The 18,092-nt window shown below is 39.9% G+C and overlaps 1 protein-coding gene across 5 annotated transcripts in view; it reads left to right on the top strand.

Moving 5' to 3' along the window:
* LOC148863857 (protein ESMERALDA 1-like) overlaps window positions 1-18,092 on the top strand; it is a 90,472-nt gene that overhangs the window by 34,599 nt on the left and 37,781 nt on the right. For 2 of the 5 annotated variants that reach the window (XM_088976666.1, XM_088976664.1), the window contains exons 5-9: window positions 9,037-9,234; window positions 11,430-11,634; window positions 11,753-11,920; window positions 12,626-12,793; window positions 12,886-13,076. In XM_088976666.1, the coding sequence (XP_088832792.1) occupies window positions 9,037-9,234; window positions 11,430-11,634; window positions 11,753-11,920; window positions 12,626-12,793; window positions 12,886-13,076 (930 nt within the window). Of the gene's footprint in view, window positions 1-9,036; window positions 9,235-11,429; window positions 11,635-11,752; window positions 11,921-12,625; window positions 12,851-12,885; window positions 13,077-13,635; window positions 13,715-18,092 lie in introns of all 5 variants that reach the window. The other 3 variants (XM_088976663.1, XR_016109630.1, XR_016109629.1) reach the window with 3 other exon arrangements.

The raw sequence follows: 18,092 nt of genomic DNA, 5'->3' as shown, positions 1-18,092 counted from the left end.
AGAGAGAACAGGAGGGTTTAGTCGAACTGATTAGTATACCCATTCAGTCGACCCCCTTGTGTTTATTAGGTTCTAATTACACTTACAAAGACTAAACTGCCCTCACTTAAGTGTGGGGCAGAGTACTCTAATAAAACAGCCACATAAGCAAAGTACTTGACTGACATAAGATTACTAAATTACCCTTATTCGGCTCACTCTAACACTCCCCCTCAAGCTGGAGAATATATGTCATATAATCCCAGCTTGTTACATAGATGATTCACTTTCCCTGAATTTAGAGCTTTTGTAAACAAATCTGCCCATTGATCATTCGAGCCCACATGTTCTGTGTTTATCTCTCCAGCAAGGACCTTCTCCCTCACAAAGTGGCAATCAACCTCTATGTGCTTTGTTCTCTCATGAAATACAGGATTGGATGAGATATGTAGTGCAGCTTGGTTGTCACAATACAGTCTCATAGGTTTATCCATGTGAAACCCAATTTCTTGTAGAAGATTCCTCAACCACACTAACTCACAGGTAGTATGTGCCATGGCCCTATACTCAGCTTCAGCACTACTTCTGGCCACAACCGTCTGCTTTTTACTCTTCCACGTCACAAGATTTCCTCCAAGAAATGTGCAATAGCCCGTAGTAGATCTTCTATCATTCACTGAGCCTGCCCAGTCTGCATCTGTATACCCCACTACTTCAAGTTTTCCTCCTGGTTTATACAATAGTCCACGGCCTGGAGCTCCTTTCAGATACCTCACAATTCTAAGAATTGCATCCCAGTGAGGTATACGAGGATCCTGCATGAATTGGCTCACCACACTGACTGCAAAGGATATGTCGGGTCTCGTGATAGTTAGATAGTTCAGCTTCCCCACTAGTCGTCTATACCTTCCAGGATCTTCAAATATTTCTCCTGTATCACTGCTCAACTTAACATTTGGTTCCATAGGGGTCTCAGCCGGTTTTGCACCTAACAGTCCTGTTTCTTCCAATAGATCAAGAACATATTTTCTTTGGCACAGATTTACACCTTGTTTTGACCTGGCAACCTCTATTCCCAAGAAATATTTCAATGTTCCAAGATCTTTTGTTTGGAAATGGTTTTGCAAAAATACCTTTAATTTGCCAATCCCCAATTTATCACTGCCAGTAATGACAATATCATCCACATAGACCACTAATAGAATCTTCCCAGCTTCTGAGTCATAGCTGAACACTGAGTGATTTACCTGGCACTGCTTCATTCCAAAACTCTTCACCACTTCACTGAACTTCCCAAACCAAGCACGCGGCGATTGTTTCAACCCATAAATTGCCTTTTTCAATCTGCATACCTTACCATCCTCCCCCTGAGCAACAAACCCAGGTGGTTGCTCCATATATACCTCCTCCACAAGATCACCATGGAGAAAGGCATTCTTGATATCAAGCTGAAACAGAGGCCAATCATACATAACTGCCAGGGAAATTAGTACACGAACAGAACCAATCTTAGCCACCGGAGAGAATGTCTCCATGTAGTCTACTCCATACAACTGGGAGTAACCTTTAGCAACAAGTCTGGCCTTCAGACGCTCTACACTACCATCTGGCAAGTACTTCACAGTATACACCCATTTACATCCCACAACATGCTTACCAGGTGGGAGAGTAGTAAGTTCCCACGTTTGAGTATGTTGAAGAGCAGAAAGTTCCTCCTCCATTGCCTGCCGCCAATCAGGTGAACTGAGAGCTTCTTGGACATTGTTAGGTATGGAAATAGAGGATAAAAGGGAAACAAACTGGCGATGTGATGTAGAAAGACGAGATAATGAAACGAAATTGGAAATGGGATGGAGGGTAGAACTGCGTTTACCTTTCCGTAAGGCAATGGGTAGATCAAGGTTTGAGGGTTCAACAATAGGAGCCATGAGAGGATCCACAGATGAGGTAGAAGCTGGAGGAGGGGCCGGTGCCGTTCGACGTGTATACACTTGCCGGATTGGTGGACGTTCGGTGGTGATCTGCATGGGATGAGGTGATGAGTCTACTCCAACAACAACATCTGGAACTGGATCACTGACAGGGAGAGGAAGAGGAAGTGCGGGTGGAGACGAGGGTGCTTCAGGACTTGAGAAGAAGGGGACTGACTCAAAAAAGGTGACATCAGGACAGACATAGCACTTCCGGGTAATGGGATTATAACACTTGTACCCTTTCTGAGTCCGTGAGTAGCCAAGGAAGACACATTTAATTGAGCGTGCATCTAGCTTGTCTATTCCAGGACTCAGATTGTGGACAAAGCACACACAACCAAAGACACGAGGAATTAATGGGAATGGAGATAAAGTGGGAAACAAGATAGAGAAGGGGGACCGACCATGAAGAATGAAGGAGGGCATCCGATTAATGAGAAAACATGCAGTGAGTACAGCATCACTCCAAAAACGTTTAGGAACATTCATGTGGTGAAGAATAGACCGAGCAGTTTCAAGAAGCTGACGGTTCTTCCGTTCAGCTACCCCATTTTGTTGAGGGGTGTATGCACATGATGTCTGATGAATAATGCCATGCTGTTCTAAATACTGTTGAAATGAAGTAAGAAAGTATTCACGACCATTATCTGAACGGAGAATTTTGATTGGAACACCAAATTGTGTGCGTATTTCAGCATGGAATTTTTGAAAAATAGAAAACAATTCACTTCTTTCTTTCATTAAGTAAATCCATGTCATTCTTGAACAATCATCAATAAAGGAGACAAAATACTTGTACCCATTATAAGACTCTATTTTGATTGGACCCCAAACATCTGAATGAACCAAAGAAAAAGGACTCAACATACGACTCTCAACTCTTGGACTGAAGGACACACGACGATGTTTCCCAAACTGACATGACTCACATTGCAAAACTGACAAATGACTCAATGACGGGACCAAAATCTTGAGAGCCTTGAGAGATGGATGTCCCAGTCGGCAATGCCATTGTAGAGGAGTAAGCGAAGTCTGAAGAGCAATTGAAGATCCACCACCGTCAAGATAGTACAGTCCACCAGCTTCATGCCCCCCACCAATCTTCTTCCCCGTCTTGAGATCCTGAAAAACACAGGTGGAAGGAAAGAAGGTAACGGAACAGTTAAGAGCTTTGGTTATTTTACTAACAGACAAAAGATTGAATGGAAACTTAGGGACATATAAAACAGATGATAAGGGCACAGGAGCCATGTCAATATTACCAACACCACATATGGGAGATGAGGACCCATTGGCAAGTGTAACAGTTTGTGATGTGGAGGTTTTAGAGAGAGAAGAGAACACACCTGGAGTCCCGGTCATATGATCTGAGGCTCCAGAGTCAATAATCCAGGGAGAGGTTTTAGATGACATGCAAGCAATACCTGATTGGGCAAGTGTGGCAGTGGTATGCTGTGAAGTAGTTTGAAGGAACCGTTCATACTCATCACGCGGTACGCTCACCATTTCCCTCCCAGAGGTAGATGTAGATGTGGGATGAGTTCGGTCTGCCGGTTTACTGTCACTGATATCAACCTCACCCGCTACAGCATGATTAGCCCATTTAGAGGGAGGGCCATGTAGATCATAACAGAAATTCACTGTGTGTCCCTCTCTACCACAATGAGTGCATTTCCTTGTAGAGTTATTCTTCCCTCTGCCACGACCTCCCCCTGAGTCACGACCACCCCGACTAATCATGGAACTGCCACGGTAGTCCGAACCATGTTTTGGAGCAGCTACAGTAGTCCGAACCAGTGAAGAAGGAAGAAGAAGATGAGGAAGAAGACAAGAGAAAGAGAGAACAGGAGGGTTTAGTCGAACTGATTAGTATTCCCATTCAGTCGACCCCCTTGTGTTTATTAGGTTCTAATTACACTTACAAAGACTAAACTGCCCTCACTTAAGTGTGGGGCAGAGTACTCTAATAAAACAGCCACATGAGCAAAGTACTTAACTGACATAAGATTACTAAATTACCCTTATTCGGCTCAATCTAACACAACCAAAGACACGAGGAGTTAATGGAAACGGAGATAAAGTGGGAAACAAGATGGAGAAGGGGGACCGACCATGAAGAATAAAAGAGGGCATCCGATTAATGTGAAAATATGCAGTGAGTACAGCATCACTCCAAAACCATTTAGGAACATGCATGTGGTGAAGCATAGACCGAGCAATTTCAAGAAGATGACGATTCTTCCGTTCAGCCACCCCATTTTGTTGAGGGGTGAAAGCACACGAGGTCTGATGAATAATGCCATGCTGTTCTAAATATTGTTGAAATGCAGTAACTCTGATGAACAAAGCAACTTTGATTGGAACATCAAATTGTGTGCGTATTTCAGCATGGAATTTTTGAAAAATGGGTAATAATTCACTTCTTTCTTTCAATAAGTAAATCCATGTCATTCTTGAACAATCATCAATAAAGGAGACAAAATACTTGTACCCATTATAAGACTCTATTTTGATTGGACCCCAAACATCTGAATGAACCAAAGAAAAAGGACTCAACATACAACTCTCAACTCTTGGACTGAAGGACACACGACAGTGTTTACCAAACTGACATGACTCACATTGTAAAACTGACAATTGACTCAATGATGGAACCAACATCTTGAGAACCTTGAGAGATGGATGTCCCAGTCGGCAATGCCATTGTAGAGGAGTAAGGGAAGTCTGAAGTGCAATTGAAGATCCATCGCCGTCAAGGTAATACAATCCACCAGCTTCATGCCCCCCACCAATCTTCTTCCCCGTCTTGAGATCCTGAAAAACACAAGTGGAAGGAAAGAAGTAACAAAACAATTAAGAGCTTTGGTTATTTTACTAACAGACATAAGATTGAATGGAAACTTAGGTACGTATAAAACAGATGATAATGGGACAGAAGCCAAGTCAACATTACCAACACCACAGATGGGAGATGAGGACCCATTGGCAAGTGTAACAGTTTGTGATGTGGAGGTTTCAGAAAGAGAAGAGAACATACCTAGAGTCCCGGTCATATGATCTGAGGCTCTAGAGTCAATAATCCAGGAAGGAGTTTTAGATGACATGCAAGCGATACCTGATTGGGCATATGTGGCAGTGGTATGCTGTGAAGTAGTTTGAAGGAACCGTTCATACTCATCACGCGGAACACTCACCATCTCCCTCCCAGAAGTAGATGTAGATGTGGGAGGTATTAGGTCTGCCAGTTTACTGTCACTAATAGCAACCTCGCCTGCTACAACATGATTAGCCCATTTAGAGGGAGGGCCATGTAGGTCATAACAGAAATTCACTGTGTGTCCATCCCTACAACAAGTACACTTCCTTGTAGAGTTATTTTTTCCTCTGCCACGGCCTCCCCCTGAGTCACAGCCACCCCGACCAATCATGGAATTGCCACGGCCACCTCTGGAATGACCTCCCCCTCTTGTACTATGTCCACCACCTCTAGCTATCACAAGTGTTGATCTATCATACTGTGTGGGGTTCTCTGTCTGGCCCAAAGTGATTCTACGAAGTCTTGAGAATACTTCCTCAAGTGTAGGAAGGGTAGATCCCCCCAATATTTGAGCTCTAACTAGTTCATATTCCGACTTCAGCCCCACTAAAAATCTTGTAACATCTAGCTGCTCCCTTTACTGTTGTTGAACTTGAATATCTGGAGTAAGGGGATGATAGACATTGAGTTTATTCCTTATATTCTTCATGCAGGCATAGTACTCTTCTAGTGTTTTGGTTCCTTGTTGTAAATCAAAGTACTCCTGATACAACTGATATACTCTTGTTGTGTTATTTTGTCCAGAATATAGCTTCTTAGCATGCTCCCATATATTCCTTAGCCGTATCAAGGAACATGAAGTTGGCACTGATTTTGGGTTCTATACTATTCCACAACCAAGTCATGATTTGAGCATCTTCTTGTTCCCAATCATCAAACCCTGGAGAGTCAACCGGTGGCTTCTCATCTCTAACATGCTTTACTTTCTTCTTTGCCTTGAGAAAAACTTCCACTGATTTAGCCCATGGAACATAGTTCTCCCCATTTAGCTTAATTGAGGTCATTTGTACCCCTAGGTAGTCGGAGGAAATTACTACACTAGGTTTCTGATCATTGTAGCCATCTCCTATTGCTGCCATTGTACTCTTTCACAGTTGTCTCTAACTTTACTTCTCAGCTACAAGCTGATTGATGTTGTTCACAGTTTGATATTTCAGCACCTATTGCAGCCTCTAAACACCACTGCTGACTTCACACACTTGTTCTTATTCACACTACTGCTGACTTCACACACTTACATCCCACATAAGCATCAGCTTACCATTCACCAATCACAAGTAGAGGCCCTCTTACAACCACTCAAGCACCACAACACAGCCAAATCTTCTGCACCCAGTTCAGACTTGTTTAGCACACTTAAGAGGGCATTACACAACCACAATGAGTTCGGCAAGGTCACTGCATTCTACCTTACACCACTCGGCCACTTACAGCAGCCCTAACACCATTCAACAACTTACAGCAGCCCTACACCATTCGGCTACTGCACACACAGCCCTTCCTAGGGCAACAATGAACCTAGTTCTCTAGGTTCTACTCAGTACTAACAACTTCTTGTAGGGTTTCTACCCAGAAATATAAGTAACACTAAAAGAAGAGAGAACCGACCTTCCTTTGAGAATATCAATCAACTATTCACTGCTGAAGTCACTTCCCTTGTTGAAGAAGGTCATGTGCAGCAGAGAGACAAGCTGTAATGTTTCTGACCTAGGGCGAACCAGTTCTCTCCATCGACTGACCCGAAACGAAGGTGAAGAGTCACGAACAATGCTGAGGTGCTTTACCAACTGAATTAGGTCAGGAGCATGGCTCTGATGCCATGTTTCAACTGCTGCTACAGTAGTCCGAACAGGAAGAGAAGAAGAAGAAGAAGAAGAAGAAGAAGAAGAAGAAGAAGGGTCTGTCGAAAATTTGATGGTTAACCCATCCAGTCGACCCCCTTAATCTATATTAGATTCTAATAATGTTTACAAAGACAGAAATGCCCTTACTTAAGTGTGGGGCAGAGTAACTCTAATAACACTGCCACATAAGCAAGTTACTTAATAAACAGAAGAAGACTAAACTACCCCTATTCGGCACATCTTAACAACAACAATCACCTGTCTCCACAAATGATTAGGTTCTTCACCAAACCGCCATAACCACTTACAAAGCAGGACCCTATTTATAAACTTCAATTGCCTTGATCCAGCACTGCCAGCTTCCTTTGGTTCACATATTTTGCTGCAAGCTACCAGATGAAGCTTTTGCTCCTCCTTGGGCCCTTCCCATAGGAAATTCGTTCTGATCTACTCCAGGCACTTTACCATCCCAGAGGGGGTAGTAAACAAAGAGAACAAATAGGTGGGAAGACATGAGAGTACACTGTATGAGAACCAACTTACCTCCTTTAGACAAATACTTCCTCTTCCAACCAGAGTCTATACTGGAATCGCTCAATGACTGGATCACAAATGGATTAGCAATTATAGCCTGCCCCCAACAGAAGACTGAGGAATTTCGTCGGTAGTGAGCCCACATTTACAACCCAACGAAACTGCTAATCTTCAATCCAGTGGGTTGGTAAGGTCTCCTGCTAGTTGTAGTGGAGACTTGGGGTTGAATCCCGCTTGCACCTGGGTTGGGGTATTGGCTACCCCCATTGTGTAGCCCTTAAGAAGAAATCGAAAAGACAATGCAAAAACAACATATCCTCCTGCCTTGCCCTAGTGAAAGTGATCATCAGCAAACTGTAACAGAGAAACTCTTGGACCTTCATCTGCAACTGAGAAACCTTAATGTGTCCACCCTCTTCTGCTTTTTTAATCAACCTGCCCAAAGGGTCCACTACGAGGGTAAAGAGAAAAAGCGAGAGCAGGTCTGCTTAATGGATACTATGCTCACCAGAGAAGAAATCAACAGAGGCACCATTAATTAGCACAGAATACATTGGATCAGAGATGCAGCTAGAAATCTACTTTCACCAGAAAACACCAAAGCCCATTCTCCTCAAGATGTAATCCACAAACTGCTATCTAATATAACCGTAATCTTTTTCCAAATCGAGCTTAAAAATGACTCCCGGCTTCCTCTGTCTAATTCTGGAGTCCACACATTCATTTGCAATCAGAGGCCCATCTAAAATCTGCTGACCATCCACTAAGGCTCCCTGAAATGGTAACACAAACTTTCACACTACTCTCCGGAGGCGATTAGCTAATAATTTTGACATCAATCTGTAAAAACTCCCAATTAAGCTTATTGGACGATAGTCCTTCAGGTTAGCAGCACCCTGCACCTTCAGAATTAGTGAAATGAAAGTATACTTTTCTGCATGGGGCAAACTACAATGTGCATAAAAATCCTGAAGAGCCACCATGACATCTGATTTGATGATCTGCCAAACATTTAGCATAAAAATCCATTGGAAATCCATCAGGCCCCGGTGCCTTGTCCCCCTTGAGATCCTTGAGAGCTTCCAACACCTCTGCTTCATCAAAAGGCCTCCTCTCCAACCAGTTCCTATCCTCATCAGAAAGCTGCTGAAAATTGACCCCATTGAATTGGGGCCTGTACCCTTGTCCATCAGAGAACAGAGACATATAGTAATTTATTATGTCATCTGCCACCTCACTTTCCATCTCTAACAAATCCCCATCCACTCTGATGCTTGTGATTGAATTCCCCACACTGTGGACACCTTCCTGGGCTTGGAAAGGTAAGGTCTCAATGTATCCATGCCAGTGAAAATTTTCAATGACATTCTGTTTTAATTAATCCAGTTATTCCCTTAGAATGGATCAATGGAGTGAAGCTTGAATTCTTGTAGGTTGTCAATTGTTTCTGAGAACAATTCTTTATATTCTAAATGCACTTCTATTACAAGATATTCTTTCTGGAATTATGGATTACATTGCTATTAGTCTTGGTCTGTCTCCTATGCGATTGACATTTTTCCATTAGTTTCACGGATGAAACTTCTGAACTCTTGTGTTATTTTTGCAGCAAATTCCATGACATCTATGATGAGGATCATTTTATAAGTACCTTGGAAAATGATGTACGTGTGGTCACTAAACTGCCTGGCTTCATTATGGAACGATTTGACCGCAACATGAGTAATGTTTATAACTTCAGAATAAAGGCTTGGTCTTCCATTCGGTACTACAAGGATGCAGTTCTTCCAAAGCTTCTTGAAGAACAGTAAGTTAAAATATTCTTTTTTTGTATTTATTTTCTCTTACACGCTCACTGCATATCAAATGCAAGTGTTACTTTAAAATGGCATACATTCCCCATCCTATTTCTGAATCCCTTTTTCCAAGGACAATTCCTTACTTTGGAACGGAAGTTATCTGTTCGAGTGAGTGTGATATTGCATGTTATTTCTGGTTGTCTGTGACCATTTGTTGATATGAACTTCACAAGATATCTTTAATTATGTGTACCAATTAGTAAATGGTTTTGTTTACAGAATTTATTATTTATACTTTTCTTTTTCAATGTATAGTAAATCTATATGTGTAGACCATAGTAAGGAGATCTATGAGAGAGTATTACTGTTTTGTCACAAAAGGGAAATAATATCAGTTTCCATATAGTCCAAACAGTTCATAAATTCCCATTGTCTGGTTGTGGCCTTGTGCTCAATGCTTTGAAAGCTGTACCAGTGATGCAGATAAAGAAGCCAGGAAAGAGTCCATGGAGAAATAAATAAGTTTTCTGATTCCTATAATAATATAAGACTTTTTTGGTAATTTGGATGATAGTATTTTTTAAACTCTTTTTTAATTTATTTTCTACTTTATTGGTGTCTTAGGAATGGGTTTTTAAGTCTTAATGTCTCTGTTCTAGTTTCCACTTGAAGTTGGTATATCTTAGCATAATGTCTCTGTTCTAAGTAAGTTTCCTTGGCCTGTTCCCAAATCTCACAAGATGTATCAGCCCATATGAAGTTTTTCTTTACATGTGGCAGCATAGAACCCAAGAGCCATGACATAACCATACTGTTCTCTTGATCCCATCTATCATGTTCAGCTGTACCAGTTTTTGGTTCTTTAACTTTCTCATTTATGTAACCAGCCTTTCCCCTAGCCGTCACATACAGTTTGATGCCTTTGGACCATTCCAAGTAATTGAGATCATCAAAGGGAGTGATAGACATCGAGAAATTTATGCAGTCCATTCCTCCATTCAGATTTCCTTGGGGAGAGGTAATACCAGAAGATGCTGAATCTTCAATAGACATTGGGCTCACTGTATTACTGCTTATTTCCCAAAGACAGAACTGAGAAAACTGAGGTTCTGTACCTCTACAGCACTGTTATTAGAACAAAAAAAAAAAGTGTCCAACAAGCCAACCAAACAGAGGATAATACTTCAAACAAAGAGAACAGCAGAACTTCAGCCATCTTCGAATAAAGAGAGGCTTTAATAAACTAGTTCAGTGGGACTGAGGTCAGAAAACCCCAGCCGAATAGCTATCAGCTTATAGTAACAAAGAGAACCAGTCTCTACAACTCCAAACTGTAACATCCACAGTTATAGCAGCATACTGAAAACTAAATTTAACAGTACATACCTGGAGTACATCAATAAAATCCTGACGCACAGTCCATAAGAGAGGGCAAACCCCAAAGAATACTATTCACTGCATTCGGCTGCCACCAAAAACACCATAGAACCTCCTCTTGGTACAATGACCAAGAAAGAAAAAGAGAAAAAACACAAAAGCACGGGCCTAGTTCAGTCCGATGAGGCTTTGATTCTTCTTCCAGTCAAAAAGGAGATTTCAAATGAAAAAACTCAATCCGAGAAGCCTGAGCCTGGATCAGTGCTCTGATACCATGTAGTCCAGCAAGAAGAAAAAGAAAAAGAAGAAGAAAAGGAGGAGAAGAGGAAGGAAAAAAGGGAAGAAAAGGTTCTATTCCAAAAGTTCCAAGGCCGGCAGCACCTAAGTTAGTATTTATACTAAGGGCGACAGCATACAGTAAAAAGATAAGAGAAAGACAAAATTACCCTTGTGGCAATACATAACACATTTCAACACTAGTTAATCTGCATCTAGCAGAGAAGGTATATCTCCTACTCCTTTTGCTCTAATTTGGTAGTTCCCTCCTTCATGGAAAAGAGATAATCTCTTGCACATCTGAGATCCTGGTTTCCATCAAGTGTTCTTAGACAGTGTATCTTATTGTTATTTTTTGATAGTTTGACAATTTGAGCATGCGTGTAGTCTCAATTTATTTTTTAACCCTTAAGAATAGTTTTGAGACTTTAGCATGAAACTATGAAGATACTCTGGAGAATTGTGAAGTAGAATCTTATTGGAAATTGTATTTAATTAATTGATTTATTATTTCCTGAAAATTTTGTTTTTTGGTGAATGGATAATGCAGGATCATAAGAATTTCTCCTTTTGCAAATCGTTTGTCATTTGATGCTCCTCCATCTGTCCAACGCCTTAGATGCTTAGCAAATTATGAAGCATTAAGATTCTCAAAAGCTATAGCAACATTTGCAGAAACTTTAGTTGCAAGGATGAAGCTAAACAGTGCAAACAATAATGGAAAATATGTTGCAGTGCATCTACGCTTTGAAGAGGTTAATTTTTCATGTGAAAGAAGCATTGTAATTTACTGTTTATTGCATCCATTGTCATTGTAAAATTCTCAATAGAATTTTGGTAGGAAGCATGGGTAGTGATTATTCTTGTTTACAGGACATGGTTGCTTTCTCTTGCTGTGTATTTGATGGTGGGGAGGAAGAGAAGCACGACATGAATGCCGCAAGAGAAAGAGGTTGGAGAGGAAAGTTCACAAAACCTGGTCGTGTTATAAAGCCTGGAGCTATCAGGATAAATGGAAAATGCCCCCTTACCCCATTGGAGGTAATACTCTTTTAATGTACCCATTTTTCCTTATGGATTTGTTTGTAGTTTTTTGTAAAGGACTTCTATTACACGCATGCTGTTATGCAATACATCTTTTATTTGCATTCACAGTTTTCTATATGTTGCTCATGTGGCCTTTTATGTTTCATTCATATATTTTGATTATACAGGTGGTGAATAGATTTAGTTCTTTTGATATTGAATAGTGATTGAAGATGTAATTAACAATCTATACTTGGCCTTTAAAGGTGATAAACATATATGTAATAATTGTCAAAAATGGTCTTGTAATATACACATCAATTGTGAAAAGTGGTGTTATAAACTTATAATAGAAACTTCACAAATGGGACAATGTCAAGTTTCCCTTAATGGTTTCACTTTACATTTTATGGGTGCTTCATGTTTCTTTTGTTCTTTTTCCTTTTTCTTTCTAGTGTAGCACTTAATCAGATTATAGTGTGATGGCACATTGGTATAGGACCTTCTGAAATCAGGTCTAATGCTGGACTAAATGGTATGGTAAAGCAATTTAAGTAAACAATAAGAAGGCAAAAGTTTGGGAGGGAACTAGAAGTCATGGGATATCTTTGCGTTATTCTAAAATTGCAATATTAATAGTGTTGTACCTTATTACATGCATCAATGGGCATCTTGTTGATTCACTAACAACTGGTTTCTTATTAATTTGAATGCCATCAGGTGGGGCTGATGCTTAGGGGAATGGGTTTTGATAACAACACATCGATTTATTTAGCATCTGGAAAGATCTACAAGGCTGAGAAAACTATGGCTCCACTTCTTGAAATGTTTCCCCTTCTACAAACCAAAGAAACACTAGCATCTGTGGAGGAGTTAGCTCCATTTAAGGTATGGATGCTAATGGCTTCTAGTTACAGCACACACGTATCAATGGTCCTTTTCAAGGTCATTACTTTAACTTGAGTTGCTTCTGCTTCTAGAACTACTCTTCCAGGATGGCTGCTTTAGACTACACTGTTTGTCTTCACAGTGAAGTATTTGTGACAACTCAAGGTGGAAACTTCCCCCACTTTCTAATGGGCCACAGAAGATATTTGTATGGTGGGCACTCTAAGACAATCAGGCCTGACAAGCGAAAGCTGGCATTACTGTTTGATAATCCAAATATTGGGTATGTTTTCATTGACTAAGTGTTCCTTTTATATATATGCATTGCAGTGAACCATTTTCCATAGATTAGTGCCTTAAATCTTATTTAAGTGCTTTGGTTGTCTATCCATTTAGGGACATGGATAAAGGGAATTAAGAGCTAGACATTATTGTGATGGATAGTAACTTTTAGCCATTAATCAATCATTTCTTGAAGAGTGCAATTTCTTTGGATAAAACAATAATGTGAGTGTTTATCTTCAGTAAAAAGAATGAATTGGGTGTGATCTAATAAAAACAATGCTACTTTGTTACCGAAACAAAACCCAAAATGAGTAAGGAGGCACATCTATTGCAAATAATAAATAATAGTGGGAAAAAAATAAAGAGATCCGCTAATATAGCTTATTTGTGTAAGCTTGTTAAATATGATTGATTTCTTCAGTGTCTTCATTAAGATATTCTATCTACATTGATTTATTCTATTGTCTAAGATGTGTCAGTCATGTATCGTAAATTCTTCTTTCAAGTCGGGTGTACCCAATTTGACGAGTTTAAACAGCACTATTCTTGGTCCTCAGGTCAGGCCCATTCAAATTTCAACAAATCCTCAACCTGAGTCTGCCTAAGTTGCACCTTTTCCATTCCATCAGGTGGCAGGTAACTGATCATTTATATCTTTATCCTCTTCCTGTTCAATTCCTTAAATATTCAGGAATTTCGACCTGAACCTCCATGCTCCTAACAGTTAGTTTCATATCAGCTTCTTCAGTGATACATCAATAGGTTTTGGAATCATTTTAGAATGTAAATAAAAACAGAAACTACTATAGATTCTCATTTATGAACCAGTAAAAAGCAGATTATCCTCTTTGAATGGTGAAATTATATTTTCAAGTGATGGAAATCAATCCCATGAGAGAGATGTTAGAGAATAACCAATTCAGGGACCTCACCTAACAGATTAAGCTTTTAGGTTGAACGGTTTCTTGAGATGATATTAGAGTCTGTTCAATCAAGTGATCTAGTGTTCGATTCTCGTTGTCCCCATTATAATTAATTAAATTTCAGCACAAGGTATTGGTGGGCCTGTGCTTGTCCACGTTTCAAGCCCGATGGGCTTTTGCGTGAGGAGGCATGTTAGAGAATAAAAACCTATTCAGGGACCTCACCTAACAGCTTAGACTTTTAGATTGAAAGGTCCCATGAGAAGAGACATAAAAAGATTCTTGATTAGACTTTTTTCTTAAAGATTTCTAGTTTATACTTCTTGGATTCTCTTTTAGTTAGGAGTTACAGACTTACAGTTACCCTTAATATTGACCAACTTAGAGGGTATTTGGTAGTGTGGTTTCTGTAAGGTGTGGTGTGTTTGAATCCACTGTGCTCCACTTTGTTGTAGTTGAAAGCACATGGTTTGAACCACATCATACTCCATTAGGTGTTCTGCACTGTGGTATGGATGTATTGTTAACAAAATATATCTTTAAGCTCAAATGACTCAATGAATTGATTGAATTCTGCTTGCTAGTTGTTACATGTTGCTTGGTACTATTACTCCCATAAGAGAACCTAAAAACATCGCCATGGACATTTTTCATTACCCAAACAAATCCATCCACCACATTCTTTAATTTTAATGGCATTGTAAATCTCATCATAGGTTCCTCCAAACACTTAACTATCTGCTCTTGTCACATTGTTATTATTTCTCTAGAGGAGGCACCCATGACCTAATTAATACCTTTCCATCCCCAAATACCCCTGATTCAACTTCTAACCCCCTCATATAATTTGGTTTCCTGGATCATCACAATGTCATTTTTTTCTTTCCTTAACAAAACCTCTTTAATCACTTTCCTTTTAGTGGCACTACCCAATCCTTTTACATTCGAAGTTTTTTTTGATGAATAATGAGTGATTTTATTAAGAATTAGAAATATAAAAGATACACAGAAAGTTCCCAAAAAAGAGGCACGAGAGGCAGCTTCAGATCAAAACAAAGAATTACAGTTTAGCCCCAAACATCTGATTCCTATGCACCCCTTGTTTAGCTAGTGAGTCTGCTAGCCCGTTTGCAGATCTTCTTTCCCATTGGAAATGGACTGACATATTTGTAGTTAGCAATCTGAAACAGGCTGCTGTTTCTGGTTCTTTTAACCACTAGATCTCCAGCTTAGAGTCACCTTCAATTAAAAGCTGTTCACAATTCAGTTCTTTGGCAAATTCAGCTTCTTGTAACATTGCCTGAATTTCTGCATTAACTGAATCCCCTACTCCTATAGGGCCAGAATATAGAGCGATAATTAATTTAAACTTTTCAAATTTTAAGGTTGTCATTCTTCCCTCGTCCATCTATGGGTCGCAATATCCCATTTTTCTAAGTGGCGATATGAAATTTTCTAGGAAGCTTTTTTTTTTTTCCCAAATACCTCTGATATTTTGTTGATATTGTTGAAGATTAATCAGTTTTATGATGTTTTTCTGAGTAGATGTTTTATGTTAGTTGTTAGGAGGTGGGGACCATAGTAGTTATGTGAGTCCAAATTTTATTATGTTTTTGAGTCATATATGTTGTTTTATGTTTTGCCGCCCTATAAGGGCATAATTGTCTTTGTACTGCTCTATTATTTTTAGTATAAATAATAAGTGAAGGGGGCGGCTAGATTATTGCTCTCTTTTCTTTTCAACTTCTCTTCTTCTCCTTCTCTCTTCTCTCTTCAAGAAACTACTTTTTTAATTCAGCAGATTTCTACTTGGTATCAAAGCATCGACTAGGGTTTCTTGAAGCATTTTCATGCAATCCTAGATTAGCGACTGCATGAAGTAGTAAAGGGCTGATCGATCTACCATAGATTGCCTAGTTCTTGGATTTTTTTGTGGGATCTAGTCATCAGGAAGGTGATATACTGTTTAGCATCAAAATCGGGAAGAACTGGAGTACGGGGAAGAGTCCCAGAAAAGTTGGACTCTTTGTTTTTCTTATGATCTCGGGCGCCCAAGTATTGTTAGTTTTCTTTTGATTTTCTAAAGAGGGCGGTTTGGTTTTTGGAATTTTCTGAGCCTCCTAGAGTGATCGATTCACTCTTCTCTCTGTTGGGAGGTGTAGGGAGGAGAGAGATTTCTCTCTAGCTAGGGTTTTCTGGAAGGTCTCCAATCTATTTTTTCTTACTATTGAACTATTTGAAGTAAGATAGAGAGTTGAGAAGAAAAACAGCCTTTTGAGAAGAAAGGACTGTTTAGAAAGTTGCAAAAATTCAAAAGAAAGTAGTAGAAATCAGAGTTCAAGAGGAGAGAAGAAGAAGAAGAAGAAGGTGGCAGCAACTTGGGTTCAGAGAGAGAGATTTTCGAACATAATCTCTTCTCTTACTCCCTTAATTCTATTTTATTAAGCTAAACTTTAGTAATTTACAGAGAAGCCCCTAGTTGGGCAGAAAATTAAAAAAACATAACATAAGAAAGAATAAAGCTCAGATTAAGGCCCATTACAACAAAGAACATAAAAGATAAAAAAGGATAAACAGCCTATGGGCCATTCAGCCCATCTTCCTTACACTCCCCCTCAAGCTGAGCATAGATGTCAATCATGCCAAGCTTGCCAGTATCATGTTGAAGTTTAGCCTTGGGAATGCCCTTGGTGAGGAAATCAGCTAATTGTCCTTCAGAGGTGATGAAAGGTAGACACACTTCTCCAGAAGCCACTCTTTCTTGAATGAAGTGTCTGTCAACTTCAATATGCTTAGTTCTATCATGTTGCACTGGGTTGTGAGCAATGTTGATGACGGCCTAATTATCACAGTATAACATCATTGGCTTATCATGCTCAATACCCAGTTCCTCCATCAAGGATCTAACCCACAATAGTTCAGAAACTCTATGAGCCATGGCTCTGTATTCTGCTTCGGTTGAAGATCGAGCAACAACTGATTGTTTCTTGCTTCTCTAAGAGACAATATTACCTGCCACCAAGCTACAATACCCAGAGGTAGATCTTCTGCCATCAATGTTTCCGGCCCAGTTAGCATCTGTGTAGGCTTCAAGTTTCATATGGCCATGCTTAGCAAATAGAATTCCCTTTCTAGGGGAGCCCTTCAAATAACACAGAATCCACTTTGCTTCTACCATGTGAGTATCCCTGGGAGCATGCATGAACTGACTGATGCAACTGACAACATATGCAATGTCTGGCCGAGTCATGCATAGATAAAGAAGTTTTCCAAATAGTCTCTGGAAGACTCCCTTATCTTCTAACAATATTCCATCTGAAGCAGAGAGTTTAGGACTCATATCGATAGGAGTAGCAACTGGTCTAGCACCCATCTTCCCTGTTTCAAAGAGCAAATCAAGAACATACTTTCTCTAAGAGATAAGGATCCCTTCCTTGGACCTAGCAACTTCTACGCCAAGAAAGTATCTCAATTCCCTAGATCTTTGATCTCAAACTCTGTATGAAGGAAAGTGTTTTGGAGCAGCTACAGTAGTCCGAACCAGTGAAGAAGGAAGAAGAAGATGAGGAAGAAGACAAGAGAAAGAGAGAACAGGAGGGTTTAGTCGAACTGATTAGTATACCCATTCAGTCGACCCCCTTGTGTTTATTAGGTTCTAATTACACTTACAAAGACTAAACTGCCCTCACTTAAGTGTGGGGCAGAGTACTCTAATAAAACAGCCACATAAGCAAAGTACTTGACTGACATAAGATTACTAAATTACCCTTATTCGGCTCACTCTAACACTCCCCCTCAAGCTGGAGAATATATGTCATATAATCCCAGCTTGTTACATAGATGATTCACTTTCCCTGAATTTAGAGCTTTTGTAAACAAATCTGCCCATTGATCATTCGAGCCCACATGTTCTGTGTTTATCTCTCCAGCAAGGACCTTCTCCCTCACAAAGTGGCAATCAACCTCTATGTGCTTTGTTCTCTCATGAAATACAGGATTGGATGAGATATGTAGTGCAGCTTGGTTGTCACAATACAGTCTCATAGGTTTATCCATGTGAAACCCAATTTCTTGTAGAAGATTCCTCAACC

This window comes from Nelumbo lutea, chromosome 3 (genome assembly GCF_056320005.1).
Source record: "Nelumbo lutea isolate HS-2025 chromosome 3, American lotus-T2T, whole genome shotgun sequence".
NCBI classification, from domain to species: domain Eukaryota; kingdom Viridiplantae; phylum Streptophyta; class Magnoliopsida; order Proteales; family Nelumbonaceae; genus Nelumbo; species Nelumbo lutea.
Note: the sequence above shows the minus strand (reverse complement) of the source record. Positions and strands in the feature narration are given on the sequence as shown.